The 15,207-nt window shown below is 36.7% G+C and overlaps 1 protein-coding gene across 1 annotated transcript in view; it reads left to right on the top strand.

Annotated features, from left to right (window-relative positions):
- The window catches only part of PKHD1L1 (polycystic kidney and hepatic disease 1 (autosomal recessive)-like 1), a gene marked incomplete at its 5' end in the record, with an annotated part of 151,153 nt that overhangs the window by 98,120 nt on the left and 37,826 nt on the right, over window positions 1-15,207 (top strand). The window contains 10 exon segments of the mRNA XM_014541975.1: window positions 1,019-1,155; window positions 1,734-2,763; window positions 3,993-4,184; window positions 7,296-7,447; window positions 9,397-9,556; window positions 10,110-10,281; window positions 10,877-10,965; window positions 11,296-11,444; window positions 13,438-13,567; window positions 14,294-14,412. Of these exon segments, the coding sequence (XP_014397461.1) occupies window positions 1,019-1,155; window positions 1,734-2,763; window positions 3,993-4,184; window positions 7,296-7,447; window positions 9,397-9,556; window positions 10,110-10,281; window positions 10,877-10,965; window positions 11,296-11,444; window positions 13,438-13,567; window positions 14,294-14,412 (2,330 nt within the window).

Below are 15,207 nucleotides of genomic sequence, written 5' to 3'. Positions count from 1 at the left end.
TGGGGTGGGTGGGTGGGTGGAAAGAGACCAACCAAAGAACTTGTATGCATATATGCATAACCCATGGACAAAAAAAAATTTTTTTAAAAAGCAATGGCTGCTGTAGATAGGTGACAAGTAAGGGAGGAATATTTGGGGCTGAAGTTGAGCAGATGCCAGAAGGTTGCCTTGAAAAATTATAGTTTGTTGGCTTTCCAGGAGACAGTCTGGCAAGTGTCTTAGAGTGGTGTCTTATCAGTATTTTTCCCAAGTCTGTAAAATATGCTTAGAGAAAAAGTTATGAAGAGTTAAAAAAGAGGCTTGTTTGAAGGGGAGGGGGAAAGGGAACTTTCTACTAACTAGAGACTCCTTGCTGTGAATTATCCCTGAGTTCTGAAAACAGCAAGGAGGAGGGGGAATGCAAAAATGTAGCCTTGAGAGTAGCTTACCTTGTCTTGAGTTTGAATAGAGGGGCTCTTTGATCAGAAGAGCTAACAATCTAAGGGTTTAATTACCAGATGCTTCTCATAAAATGTGGATGGCCGTAGCAAAGGGGGGAAAAAAGTCTTTTTCCTGTCTTTACAGTATGTATTTTAAGGGATGCAGAGGTAAATGAGACAAGGTATAAGGTACTTACCTTTCTTACTATGTAGAGGAGGATATGATGTGAATGCAAATAATTATGTTCCAAATGAGATTAAAATTATATGTGAATATAAAAGAAATAATTAGGTATGAGGAACAAGTATGTTTTATTTTTATTTTTAATCCTCACCTGAGGATGGGAGGGGAGGGAGACAGGGGGAGAGAGAGAGAGAGAGAGAGAGAGAGAGAGAGAGAGAGAGAGAGAGAGGGAGAAAGAGAGACTGGGGCTGGGAATCGAGCCTGCAAACTAAGGTATGTGCCCTTGCCTGCCCCCTTCAGTGCAGGGGCTGACAGTCTAACTGCTGAGCAAATGGGCCAGGGTGAGAAAAAAAGTCTTTATAGAATTATAGGATTTTGACATGTTTTTTCTTTTCTTTCTTTTTTTTTTTTTAAGGTGAATTTGCTACACAGACATGTCTCCAAGGAAAGTTTGGAGAAGAAATAGGAAGTGATCAATTTGGAGGCTGCATTATGTTTCATGCTCCTGTACCTGGTGCTAACATGGTAACTGGAAGAATAGAATATGTAGAGGTAAGAGGCATTGTTATTAAATCACAAGGTTTGCCTGAGGTTATCCATACAACAAATGTGTACTGAGTTCATGCTGTTTGCCAGATGCTAGTTATAATCAAGCAGAGGAGGCCATAAACAAGATACTCAGCCTTTCTAAATTTCAATTTCTTTGACTGTAAAATGAAGTTAATGATAAGTGGCTACTTGATAGGATTGTGATAAGACACGTTGTACAATATCAGGCACATGGTCAACATTCAAGAAGTAGGAAGGAGAAAAGAAGTCTTTTAAGAGGTCTTATTTTGCTAAACACAAAGGTTTTATAATAGCCTGAGATGAAAAGCAGAACAGTTGAAGACAGCTTTTGTTCATTCATTAATTCATTGGTCTCCAGTATGAGCTGTTAGATAATGAAGAAAACAAGGTGGGTTGGAGGCCAAATATTTTCTAATGGCAAACATGAATTACATGGGAGATATTAACGTTTTAATAATAATTAATATAAAGTTGGAAATTGTTTTTAAAGAATAAAATATGAGCTAGGTGAACTCTGTTTATGTCGACCACTAAATAGTCGTGATTTCTGGGCTTGACAGGTGTTCCATGCTGGCCAGGCTTTTCGGCTGGGGAGGTACCCAATACATTGGCACCTGCTGGGAGATTTACAGTTTAAATCTTATGTCAGAGGCTGTGCAATTCACCAGACATACAACAGAGCTGTTACTATCCATAACACTCATCACCTTCTGGTTGAGAGGAATATCATATATGATATCAAAGGAGGAGCATTTTTTATAGAAGACGGTATTGAACACGGCAATATCCTGCAGTATAACTTGGCAGTATTTGTACAGCAAAGTACTAGTCTTCTGAATGATGATGTGACCCCAGCTGCATTTTGGGTAACCAACCCAAACAACACCATTCGGCACAATGCAGCTGCTGGGGGCACTCACTTTGGCTTCTGGTACCGAATGAATGACCACCCTGATGGGCCATCCTATGACCGAAACGTCTGCCAAAAAAGAATTCCCCTTGGCGAATTCTTTAACAACACTGTTCATTCTCAAGGTTGGTTTGGAATATGGATATTTGAAGAATATTTCCCCATGCAAACAGGATCTTGTACTTCTACAGTGCCAGTGCCTGCAATATTTAATTCACTTACTACTTGGAATTGTCAAAAAGGAGCTGAATGGGTCAATGGAGGTGCCCTTCAGTTCCATAACTTTGTGATGGTAAATAATTATGAGTCTGGAATCGAGACCAAGAGGATCCTGGGCGCTTATACTGGAGGATGGGGTGAAACCAATGGGGCGGTGATTAAAAATGCCAAAATAGTCGGCCATCTTGATGAATTGGGAATGGGACCTGCATTTTGTACAATGAGAGGCCTGGTCCTCCCATTTAGCGAAGGCTTGACTGTGTCTTCCGTACACTTCATGAACTTTGACCGTCCCAACTGTGTAGCTTTGGGAGTGACATCCATCACTGGAGTTTGTAATGAGAGATGTGGAGGTTGGAGTGCAAAATTTGTTGACATCCAGTATTTTCACACACCAAACAAGGCTGGCTTTCGATGGGAACATGAAGTGGTACTGATTGATGTCGATGGCTCACTCACAGGTAATGTTATAATTTCTGATAAAATACATTGGGAAAACGTTCGTGTTAACCCAGAGTTGAATTGTCAAAGCGGACTCAGCTGAATCACAGATTTTACTCAGTACCAAACTATTAGGTATTCCATTCTGGAAGTGCCCCAAACTATTAGATGTAGCCTCTAAATAATATCTCCCCCCGCTACATTTGCACCTTGGTTTTGAATTAGCAGCAAATTTTGAACAATATTCATGGAAACATTGGTCATAAAAGGAAGCCATGTTTCCATTTTATAATGCTTCCATTTTGTATTCAGTTAATTGCACAGATAAGGAACTACTTATATGACTTCCCAAATTCTCCAATCCATCATGGCCCATAAGTACATAAATTCCAGGTTTATTTATATGAGTAATGTAGACAGACTGGACATATCCTGCTCAAAGTAAGTTACAGGCCTGATATTAATCTTTTTCTTCCCAGTTTAAATTATTAATTTGGAATTAGTTCAAGAAATATGTTAACTAAGAACATTTTTTACCATTTCAATTTCAGTGTATGTCACATTTTAAAAATATTCTTAGTTTCTAGAATTTAGTGTCTTTATAAAGTTTTAATGCTAAAGATTTGTCTAAATAAGATAGCAAGGGTGTGTGTGTGAGAGAGATTCTGTCTAATACTTTAGAAGAAAGAGAAAATTGACAAGTAAAACTACAGATATTAATAATTACTTTTGAAAGACTTTGAAAGATGGAAGAAGATTCATCTTAATATTCAAACAGACTGAGTTCTCAGCTATATTTGTTGACTTCTGTCTCCTGTTCTAATGGTGGCTTTAAGAGAGAGAACATTTGGACAGTTCTAATATAAAGCTTTGTGTAACCTTTATTAGTTTATTTAATTCAGCTTAGATTTTTAATGTTAGTTAGCAGTTCATTGGTTAAGCATACAGGCTCTATGGCAGACTGCTGGATTTGAATCTTGGCCAAGTTACTTATCCCACTTCCTATCCCCTACTTTGGCTCTCATGGGCGTCTCAGATCCCACATTCATAATTAACTCCCTGACCAGTGTCCATTGCAAAGCCTCTGTATGAAGTCTCTTTGACCCATGTTAAAAAAAAAGAAAGTTGATAAGACCTTTAGATGTTATTAGCAGTACAATGGATCACAGTACCTTTACGTTGTAGACCATTTGGTTTTTCAGTTTTATAACATGAAGTAGGAAACATGCTGATTGTTTTCATTTCCTAGGTCACAAAGGACACACTGTCATTCCACACAGCTCATTGCTGGACCCTTCTCACTGCACTCAGGAAGCCGAGTGGAGCGTAGGGTTCCCTGGGTCTGTCTGTGATGCCTCAGTCAGCTTCCATCGTTTAGCGTTCAACAAGCCTTCTCCAGTATCTCTGCTTGAAAAGGATGTGGTTCTCTCAGACTCTTTTGGTAAGTGGAATAGAATAGTTTAAACCACGCTGGCCTGTGTGGCTCAGTTGGGCGTCATCCCATGCACAGGAAGGTTGCTGGTCCGATTCCCAGTCAGGGCTCATGCCCGGGTTGTGTGCTCCATCCCCAGTAGGGGACATGCAGGAGGCAGCTGATCAATGTTTCTCTCCCTCTCCCTTCCTCTCTCTCTCTCTGAAAAACATCAATAAAAATAAAATCTTTTTTAAAAGGATAGTTTAAACCACTAATTGAAATATTTTTCTCAGTTTTCATCATCATCATCTTCAGTTGTCGCTCGCTGTTTAGAACATTGGGAAAAGCATATTTGTATGTCAGAAGCTAGACAGGAAACAAATATACTCAAAACGGGCGTGTGAGGAGTATCAAATAAATGCATGAACCAGTATGATCTTTTGCTGATTAAGGAACCTCCAGTCAGTATTATGACACAAAGCAGGAAAGCTGACATAGCCCTTGGAACAAGACAGTATATAAATATACCATTGTTCCTGCCACTGAAGGCAAATGCTTTTTACCATCTTTGCTGATTGAAATAAGATGGGGGAGTATTTGCTTGATGAGGAGCTGCACACCAGATGGTAGAGACTGTTGATCTACTGATTTGTTTCAGGAAAGATGCTGTACCTGAAACACTGGCTGTGCTTGACATCATTACCATGACTAGATTGTATTAATTTCTGTCATTATTAATGATCCATCTGGTATATGCACCAGCCAAACAAACAAGTTAACTGAGAATATGGTAGGAATCCTGGTGTTTGCATCTCTCAGATCTTTCACTGTGGCACTAATATCTGCATCTCCCCCCTGAAGGATTTGGAATTGCTTATATTTTATTATCTTGGTGAGGGGTCAGGGAGTCATGGCTCCTAGAGTGTTCACTCAATCCTTCCTACCAGATTTCCCCTCACTCCCTCCATTAGCTAGGGAACCAGTGTGGGGATTCTTCCAGTTGAATATGTCTATTCTCATTATATCTGACCTCGCCTACTCTGACTGGCTAAGATCCATATATCTCTCTCTTTATCTTTCCATCCATTCATTGATGCATCATCTGTCTAGGAGTTATTAGTTAAAATAGCTATCTACAATTTATCCACTCTCACATGCATTGTTCTGATGAACTGCAGATTGTGGAAAATAGGAAATGCATTGATGAATCAAAGATTTGCTAAACAGATAGGTATCAAATATAGTGTTCTGCATTTTATGCATAAATTTAAATGCTGTAGCTTCTTGGTGATACTATGTAAAGGTATAATCATCAAGATCTAATCTAAACATATAACAAGGAAACTACCCACAGTTTCTAAGAGTTATTAGATCTTGGCTCTGAACTGATACTAATCCTCAAACACCCTGAATGCGGCCATGCTAACATGAAGGCCAGGTTGCATCTTTGCTCAGTCTCACAATGCATCCAGTGGGGCCACTGGCCCATCTTATGGTTATTTCTCCAGTTTCAGAATGTATAGTGAGAATAGATATAGAACTCTGTTTGAAGGGCAGAAGTTATAATTAAGAAAAATTTCAATAAGACCATCTGATAACATGGAGTAGAATAACAAAATTCCAGGATGTCCTGATGGATTTGACACAGCTAATTTTAGCAGCTATAATGTGACTGGTATAATCATGCTATACATTTTCAAAATCCAGTTGTCATATATCGAGATGCATGATTTTAGTTTCAAATTGCAAGTTTCTACCTTGTAAATATTATTAAATGCAAATAGGCTGATTATTAAATGCAAATAGTGATTTTAGGTAACATTATGAAAGTATTTGCAATATATTGAAGAAAATGGTTAATGTTGACACTAACAGGATAAATAAATATACTTGGATTCTGTTAATAAAATCTCCTTTTCTCTCTCTCTTATATCAATAAATAAAAACTTCAACAAGTTTACTAGATCAGTGGGAAATAAGGTTTGGCATAACTTTACATATGTCTCAATATATCCTCATCAAACCATCTCATACATGATGATGTATATTTAAATATGCATATGACATTAGAACAGATTGTCAATAAATTTGAGATAATTATTCTTTGTGATACTACTTTTTAAAATATCAACTTCAAAGAATTTATATTTTAGTCCAAAATGCTTAAAATCAACATAATGAAAAAGATTGTAGCTGAGAAAATTAAGATAAACACAAATAACTTCAAAAATGAAAGTAACCGAAACTGGTTTGGCTCAGTGGATAGAGCGTCAGCCTGCGGACTGAAAGGTCCCAGGTTCGATTCCAGTCAAGGGCATGTACCTGGGTTGCGGGCACATCCCCAGTAGGAGATGTGCAGGAGGCAGCTGATCGATGTTTCTCTCTCATCGATGTTTCTAACTCTCTATCTCTCTCCCTTCCTCTCTGTAAAAAATCAATAAAATATATTTTTTAAAAAAATGAAAGTAAATTTTGTCCAGCCAGCGTTGCTCAGTGGTTGAGCATCAACCCATGAACCAAGAGGTCCTAGGTTCAATTCCTGGTCAGGGAACATACCCAGGTTTCGGGCTGGATCCCCAGTAGGGGGCATGCAGGAGGCAGCTGATCAATGTTTCTATCTCCTATCTCTCTCCTTCCTCTTTCTCTAAAATCAATAAAAACATTTTTTTAAAAAGAGTTCTAAATCAAGCTTTTCACTCAAATTTGGTATGCAGACTTTGATTAAGTCAACAAATATAAGAGAATCTAATAAAGAATCAAAACTCACATTTGCATACATTGCAAATCAATTATTCTGAAGAATCAAGTTCTTAAAAGAGTAGAAATGGGATTATATTTTAGATCAATGATATTTAAAGAATTGAATTACTATACTTTAGCATTTCTATCATAGTGGTCATCATCATTATGTTTCAATTTTTTTCTTTCCCTAAGGAATAAAGACTTTATCTCAGTTCAAAAGTCCAAGTGAGAAACATTTTATGTTTCAGTTAAACATTGACATTTGGAATATAGTGAAATGCTATACTGGCCTCTTTAGAGACTTCCATAGATAGACAGATATTTTACATTTGCAGTTCATAAAAGGAGGGATTTTCTAGAGGTAAAGATTACTATTTGTTTTATGTTCTCCTACAGGCACAAGCATTGTTCCCTTTCGGAAGAAAAGACTAACTCATATGTCTGGATGGATGGCTCTGATTCCAAATGCAAAGCACATTAACTGGTACTTTAAAGGTGTGGATCACATAACCAACATATCATACACATCAACATTCTATGGATTTAAGGTAAACAAAGAGCTATAACATCCATCTTCTAATAATTAAGATTGAATGTTACTCAACCACAGGGTACATTCTCATCCTTACTCTGATTGTTTGGACCAGAATGCTCTTGTCTCACATGTTGGCCTGTTAAAGTCCTGTACCCCCTCCATGACCCACCCTAAATCTAAGACAAGTTAAAAAAAAGGGTCCTTATTTAAGAATCAGAAGTAAGCAATCTTCTTGTCATAGTCCCAAGGTGCTATACTTGTGCCCTATTATTATTACCATAATAACTAACATTTATTGAATGCTTATGATGTTTCAGATACCAGTCAAGGGCTTTATTATTAGTATTATGAAATATATCAAACACAGAAAATTCTAGAAAATAGTCCAAATCCTGTTGTGTCCATCACCCACCTCTGTCTGAATTGAATTTACCCTGAATATTTACATTTGATTTTTAAAAGAAATAAACATTTTAGATGAAGTGGAAGTTCCCTGTATGGCTTATGGCTTACCCTGATCTCCTTACTCTCCACCTCTGATGGTAACCATTATCCTGAATTGGGTGTCTTCATTTTCTTCATTCATATTCTTATACTACACTAGGGGCCCGGTCCACAAAAATTTGTGCACTGGGGAGGGGGTTCCCTCAGCCCAGCTTGCCCCCTATCACATACTGGGAGCCCTAGGGGATGTCCTACTACCTGCTCCCTGCTCCCTTGGGGAGTGGGCGCCTCTTTAGAGACTTCCATAGATAGACAGATATTTTACATTTGCAGTTCATAAAAGGAGGGATTTTCTAGAGGTAAAGATTACTATTTGTTTTATGTTCTCCTACAGGCACAAGCATCGTTCCCTTTCGGAAGAAAAGACTAACTCATATGTCTGGATGGATGGCTCTGATTCCAAATGCAAAGCACATTAACTGGTACTTTAAAGGTGTGGATCACATAACCAACATATCATACACATCAACATTCTATGGATTTAAGGTAAACAAAGAGCTATAACATCCATCTTCTAATAATTAAGATTGAATGTTACTCAACCACAGGGTACATTCTCATCCTTACTCTGATTGTTTGGACCAGAATGCTCTTGTCTCACATGTTGGCCTGTTAAAGTCCTGTACCCCCTCCATGACCCACCCTAAATCTAAGACAAGTTAAAAAAAAAAGGATCCTTATTTAATAATCAGAAGTAAGCAATCTTCTTGCCATAGTCCCAAGGTGCTATACTTGTGCCCTGTTATTATTACCATGATAATAACTAACACTTATTGAATGCTTATGATGTTTCAGATACCAGTCAAGGGCTTTATTAGTAGTATTATGAAATATATCAAACACAGAAAATTCTAGAAAATAGTCCAAATCCTGTTGTGTCCATCACCCACCTCTGTCTGAATTGAATTTACCCTGAATATTTACATTTGATTTTTAAAAGAAATAAACATTTTAGATGAAGTGGAAGTTCCCTGTATGGCTTATGGCTTACCCTGATCTCCTTACTCTCCACCTCTAATGGTAACCATTATCATGAATTGGGTGTCTTCATTTTCTTCATTCATATTCTTATACTACATATGTACAGCCAAAAAAAAAAAAAAGAACCCTAGAATTGTTGCATTGTTTTAAATGTTTACAAACATTATAGAAATAACATGTGTTTCTAAATACATACGTATACATGTGTGTTGAGATTTATATATATGTGCATGTGTGTGTGTATATATACATAACATATATATATGTAGAGAGAGAGGGGCTTTTATTGCTTTAGTGACAGCGTTAGCATTATTGCTATAGACATATAAAATGTTAATAAAATATAAATGCAAGATGAAAAAGAAACTAAAACCAAAACTTGTCCTAATATATGGGCTAATTCTGTCATCTTAATTAATGTATATTAGGGAGGGAATTAACACATAAAACAAGTCACTTTTTTGTAAACTTCTATAGGAAGAAGACTATGTCATCATATCTCATAACTTCACTCAAAATCCTGATATGTTTAATGTTATTGATATGAGGAATGGCTCCTCAAATCCCTTGAGCTGGAATACCAGCAAGAATGGAGACTGGCACCTTGAAGCAAACACTAGTACTCTGTATTACTTGGGTATGTATTCATTAGCCAGAAGTGGTTATTTTATCTAACGCTTTGTCTAAAGGAGGAGAAAAATTGCTTAATGAGCAAATGTGTTATACAATTATATAGCAGGATTCAAGAAATGTTTGTTGAATGAAAGGACTGGAGGTGAAATTTATGCTGGGAAAGCCTTGCGTTGAACTAAAAACTTACATTTTATGTTTGGAGATGACACAAACATTTTTAATTTAAATGTGGCCCCAAAATGTATTTCACAAAATTAGAGGTAATGAGTACAATGGAAGTTGTCATCATATATTTTGTTTTCATTTTTATTATTTAATTATTTTTTGAAAATATTTTAAAATAATTTTTAGATTGTAAAATATTCATTTTTCAAGATATTTTGACTACATGCTTCTCAATAAAACATGCAGTTTGTCAGAATTTTTCCATATAAATTCTATTCATTTGAATTGTACCAAGTTACTATCTAAAGAATATTTTCAAATAGCTTTGATTTTGCTTACATTTGAGTACTTTGGTCATCATGTTAATTTAAACTGCTTTACTTCACTTTTAGTGTCGGGGAGAAATGACCTTCCTCAAAGCCAGCCCGTGTCTGGGAACCTGGATCCTGATGTGAAAGATGTTATTATTAATTTCCAAGCTTACTGCTGCGTTCTCCAGGATTGCTTTCCTGTACATCCGCCATCAAGAAATCCAGTTCCCAGGAAGCGACCAGCCACATACAAGTACATAGGCCTTCTGTTTACTACCTTCAGTCGCACTTGACATGAACCTTTCCATATGTCACTCCTGGGTCCCCCCACTGCACAGTGCCTCGTGGGGGTCACAAAGCACTTCCACACTCATTGCTTCACTTGAGCCTGACAATGACCCTGATGAGAAAATGGAAAAACCTTACAGAAATTATGTGGAATCTCAGACTGGCAGAATGTTAGATCTGAATTACTAGACCAATTCCCTTATTATATAGGTGAAGTCCAGTGACCTTAAGTGAATTACCTGAGATCACAGAACTCTTTGGTGACACATCCTGAGCAGCAAAATTCGTGTATCACAATAAGGAGTTAGTGGGAGAAAAAGTAATTCAGATTGTGGTGGAAAAGATGTTTTCTTCAATGGAGAAAAAAATTATATAGGCAGTTATGTGTGTTGAGTATGTTACTAATTTCACATATTAGCTTGTCTACTTAGTGAAGTTATAAACTATTTAATTTGCATTCTAGCATCCTCAAATCATCTGTTATAGTGCTACACCCTCAGGAGATGGTCATTAGATACAGAGAGATAATATTTAAGGGATTATTTTTCTTTTGTTTTCAGCTTATGGTCAAATGATTCTTTTTGGCAATCATCTCGGGAAAATAATTATACCATACCTCACCCAGGAGCAAATGTGGTTATCCCTGAAGGTAAATACAGAAAGAAGTAAAATGCTTGTATTTATGCAACTTTGGGATAGATGCCACACAATAGTTAGCATTCCTCCTCTATAAAGCACACATCAGGAAAGAGCAAATGTGGCGATGGATTCTGTTATTGTGTCCTGGATAACAGATGCCTTCTGGGTTTCATGTGAACTTAAACCTGAGTATTAAGAATATAGATTTTCTGGGGAGACAAGAATCAGTCATTGTGTGGGGAAAGGGTTGCTCACTTCAAAACCAAGACTCGCTGAGAAGGTTTGTCTATAGGCTATAATCTTGGGATTATATTTCTTATATTAAAGTCTTGTTTTATAGGAACATGGGTTGTAGCAGACACAGATATCCCACCACTGGAAAGGCTCATTATTTGGGGGGTTCTGGAACTGGAAGATAAACATAATGTGGAAGCTGCAGAGTCTTCTTACAGAAAAGTCGTTTTGAATGCTACCTACATATCACTGCAGGTAAGAGTAAAGGTCTTATCATTTATTAACCAAATTCTAAAATGTTGGAGGTTTACTGAAAAATTATAAGAAAGCATATTCAATAGGTTAAAACAAAAACAAAAACACAGCTGGCTCTTGCCCTTGAAGTCTAGTATATTTCTGCTCTTCTTTATATTGTGGACTAAGCATTCCTTACGGAGTGATTATCATGCTGCTTTTAGTGTAAGGTTTTCTCATTTCCAGTCCTACAAAGATAGTTGTGTTATTATAAGGTACAGTTAAATTCACAGCTTGATCCAACCAACAGAGAATGCCCAGGAGTCCTAGGAAAAATTAAAAGATTTTAAGCCTTTTCAAAGAATTTATATACATATATGCATAACCTATTGACACAGACAATAGGGCAGTGAAGGACTAAGGGGGAGGGGGGGTGCAAGGCAGAGGGGATTTATGGGGGAAAATGGGACATCTGTAATACTTTCAATAATAAAGATACATTTTTTAAAAATAAAGAAAACAAAAAGTATTTCCTAAAATGACTGAATGTGGGTGGAATTATGAAAACAGAATCAGATTAATAAAATATTTCAGTAGTTTAGAACAATCACTTCATTCTCAGAAACCTCAGATGGTCTTGATCATGTAACCATTTAACCCAGTGGTGGGAATGTCTGGCCCCAGCCCGTACACGGCCCGTGAAATTATTTTGTCTGGCCCTGCCAAGGCATTAGGAGTGAGTTAATTAAATGTTTGACCAAATATAACAGGATATTTTTTAAGTTAATAATTTTCTATGGCCCACAAATGATGTTATAACTACCCAAGTGGCCCTTGGCAGAGAAAAGGTTCCCCACCCCTAGAATCAGTCTAATTGTTCTGTCAGTCTTTTATCATTATTATTATTATATACTTTAAAATATATTTTTATTGATTTCAGAGAAGAAGGGAGAGGGAGAGAGAGATAGAAACATCAATGATGAGAAAGAATCATTGATCAGCTGCCTCCTGCATGCCCCATTCTGGGGATCGAACTCACAACCTGTACATGTGCCCTGACCAGCAATCAAACCATGGCCTCCTGGTTCATAGGTCGATGCTCAAACACTGAGCCACGCCAGCCAGGCAGTCTTTTATTATTGTTCATTTAAAATAATGGTCTAACCAAAAAGCTATTAACACCATCTATAATAATAAAAGCATAAAATGCTAATTAGACTGGACAGCCAAACGACCTTCCCACCGTCCTTCTGGAAGGATGACATTCCAAACGAAGCCAGGGCTGCGAAGGCCGAGCCCCTTGCACAAATTTCGTGCATCAGGCCTCTAGTTAAAAAATAAAAATGTATAGTAGATTTTCTTTGGTAAAACTGAGCTTTTAATATTTTAAAGGTGTGATATTTTAGTTACATGTGTGAGCTTTGAGGCAAATTAAAGCTATGATTGAATCCTTGCCTCACTGTTTAATAGTTGGGTAACCTTGGAAAAGTTTTTCAACTACTTTCAGCATCAGTTTTCTTACCTATAAAGTGTGAATAATACCAATTCATGGATTTAGTGTAAAGGTTAAGTGGTACAATATAGGTAAAGCCTTACACATTATGCCTGACATAGCATCAGCAAGCATTTAGTAATAGCTTTTATTACTAACAATGATGGCTCATAAATGGCACAGCTTGGATGTAAGTAGAGGGATGTATTATATATAGGCCATATTATTTTACAACCCAGTGGGATCTGTTCAAACTGCAGTAGTTTAGGTCTTAAAAGGTTCCAGTTTTAGGTCCAGTTCTGAAAGTAAATAGATATTGAACTTGACCTTGGGAAATTAAATTGCCTATCCCATAGTGAGTAGATTAAGTTGAGGTCACTTCCAGTTATAATACTGCTCTTTGGATAACAGAATTTATTCATTTTCACTAGACAAGGCTTCCAGTCTTCCCAATTCCTTTTTTATGGGGGGAATTTTTTCTGCTCAGTTTTTAAGTATTGACAATTTTCTGCTTCACTGCAGGGAGGTAGATTAATTGGTGGCTGGGAAGATAACCCTTTTAAAGGAGAATTACAGATTGTTCTCAGAGGAAATCATTCTACTCCAGAGTGGGCTTTCCCAGAAGGACCAAATCAAGGATCAAAGGTCTTAGGTATGTGTTTCCAGACATTAAAGTATCATGCATATCAGTTTTAAGAATGTACTTTAAAATAGTATTATTAGTTCATGATTGTATGGTTCAGAAGCTTTTACAAATATTTATTTATAGTAAAGGATTATAAAAGTGGCAGAGATTTTTCAAAATTAAATCATGTTACATTAAATTAGATATAGATGTGTATATTTTAAACCAAAATATAATTCATTATAAAACTAACATTAACCAATCTCCCCATATGCCCATTATACATCTCCAATCTGGCTTTCTTCACAATCTTTCTTTTCTATAAGCATTAATTCTTTTCACATTTTAGTGCTTTTTTTCCTAAATGTTATGGATGTCTTTCCAGATAAATACTTGCAGATAACACCCTTTCCTTTTATAGCATATTGCACCATGGAATTAGTATATTACAGTTTATCCCATCCTTCTATTGAAATACAATTTAATTAATTCTAGTTTCCTCATATTTTCAAATATTGTTGAACTAAGCATCTTCATTCATATATTGTTGTGTACTGGCCTTAATGTCTATTCAGTTCTAGTCCTAGAAGTGAATCAAAGTGTCAAAGCCCTGAGCAGATGACCCCGATTGGTTTCACTCATTCTAAAATGTTCAATCACTTATTAGAATATATCAAGAACAGTTTCATTTTATTTCGGCACCTAACTCAGTACTGTGTGGTGAGTAAGCAGCAGTGTGCTTTTCTCCTGCAGGGGTGTTTGGTGAGCTGGACCTTCATGGACTTCCACGTTCGATATATAAAACTAAACTCTCAGAAACCGCAGAGGCAGGTTCCAAAGTCCTGTCTCTGATGGATGCTGTGGATTGGCAGGTAGAGGAAACACTATGTGGTGGAAAGTGAACACACACAGTGGGTCAACGTAAAAAAGGTTTCTTCTTTATTCTCATGGACATTTATTTCTCACATGATTAGCCAGTTGAGAAATGTGTATTTTGCAATTAGCTTGCACTCAAAATGCTGACCTGGTAGCAGGCACTTAAAAATTGTGGTGTCAAAGGTCCTTCAGAACATGTAAAGAACAACTTGTATATATTAGTTATGAAAGGGAAATGTGGAAGTTTTGGGGTAAAAATATTTGTTTACTACAAATTCTTGCAAAACAGAAACAAGAAATTGTTTTAAGTACATTTTATTGTTATCTTAGTTCTCTCTTTTCTTCTAATTTGTTTATTTTACATGTTAACCACTGGGAAAGAAAACAAATCCTGAGGCCCAATGATATTCAAATAATGCCTGTGTTAAATGCAAGTTTGGTAAAATGAGTGGTGGCAATTCCATCTCTACTATAACAATAAGTGTGCATAGGCCATTGACTCACATGTTTTACAAATACTCTTTTTAATGCTGAAAGGTCAGGGAAATGGATTGACTCCTTTTCCAAGCTCTCAGATCTCAACCAGTTCCCTTCTACTGAGTCACAGAACAAAGAAAGGCTTCGTCTGAGTAAATCAAAACAAATCATCAACGGGGTTGGCTCTCTTAATGTAGTTTAAAATTGGTAAATAGAAAGATTTATTGGGAGGTACTGTAATCTGTGTACAATAGGTTCTTATTTGTGATAGTTGAGTTGAGATTATTTTTTAGATGGTACTTAAATGATTTCAA

The sequence above is a fragment of the Myotis brandtii genome, unplaced genomic scaffold, assembly GCF_000412655.1.
Source record: "Myotis brandtii unplaced genomic scaffold, ASM41265v1 scaffold285, whole genome shotgun sequence".
NCBI classification, from domain to species: Eukaryota; Metazoa; Chordata; class Mammalia; order Chiroptera; family Vespertilionidae; genus Myotis; species Myotis brandtii.
Note: the sequence above shows the minus strand (reverse complement) of the source record. Positions and strands in the feature narration are given on the sequence as shown.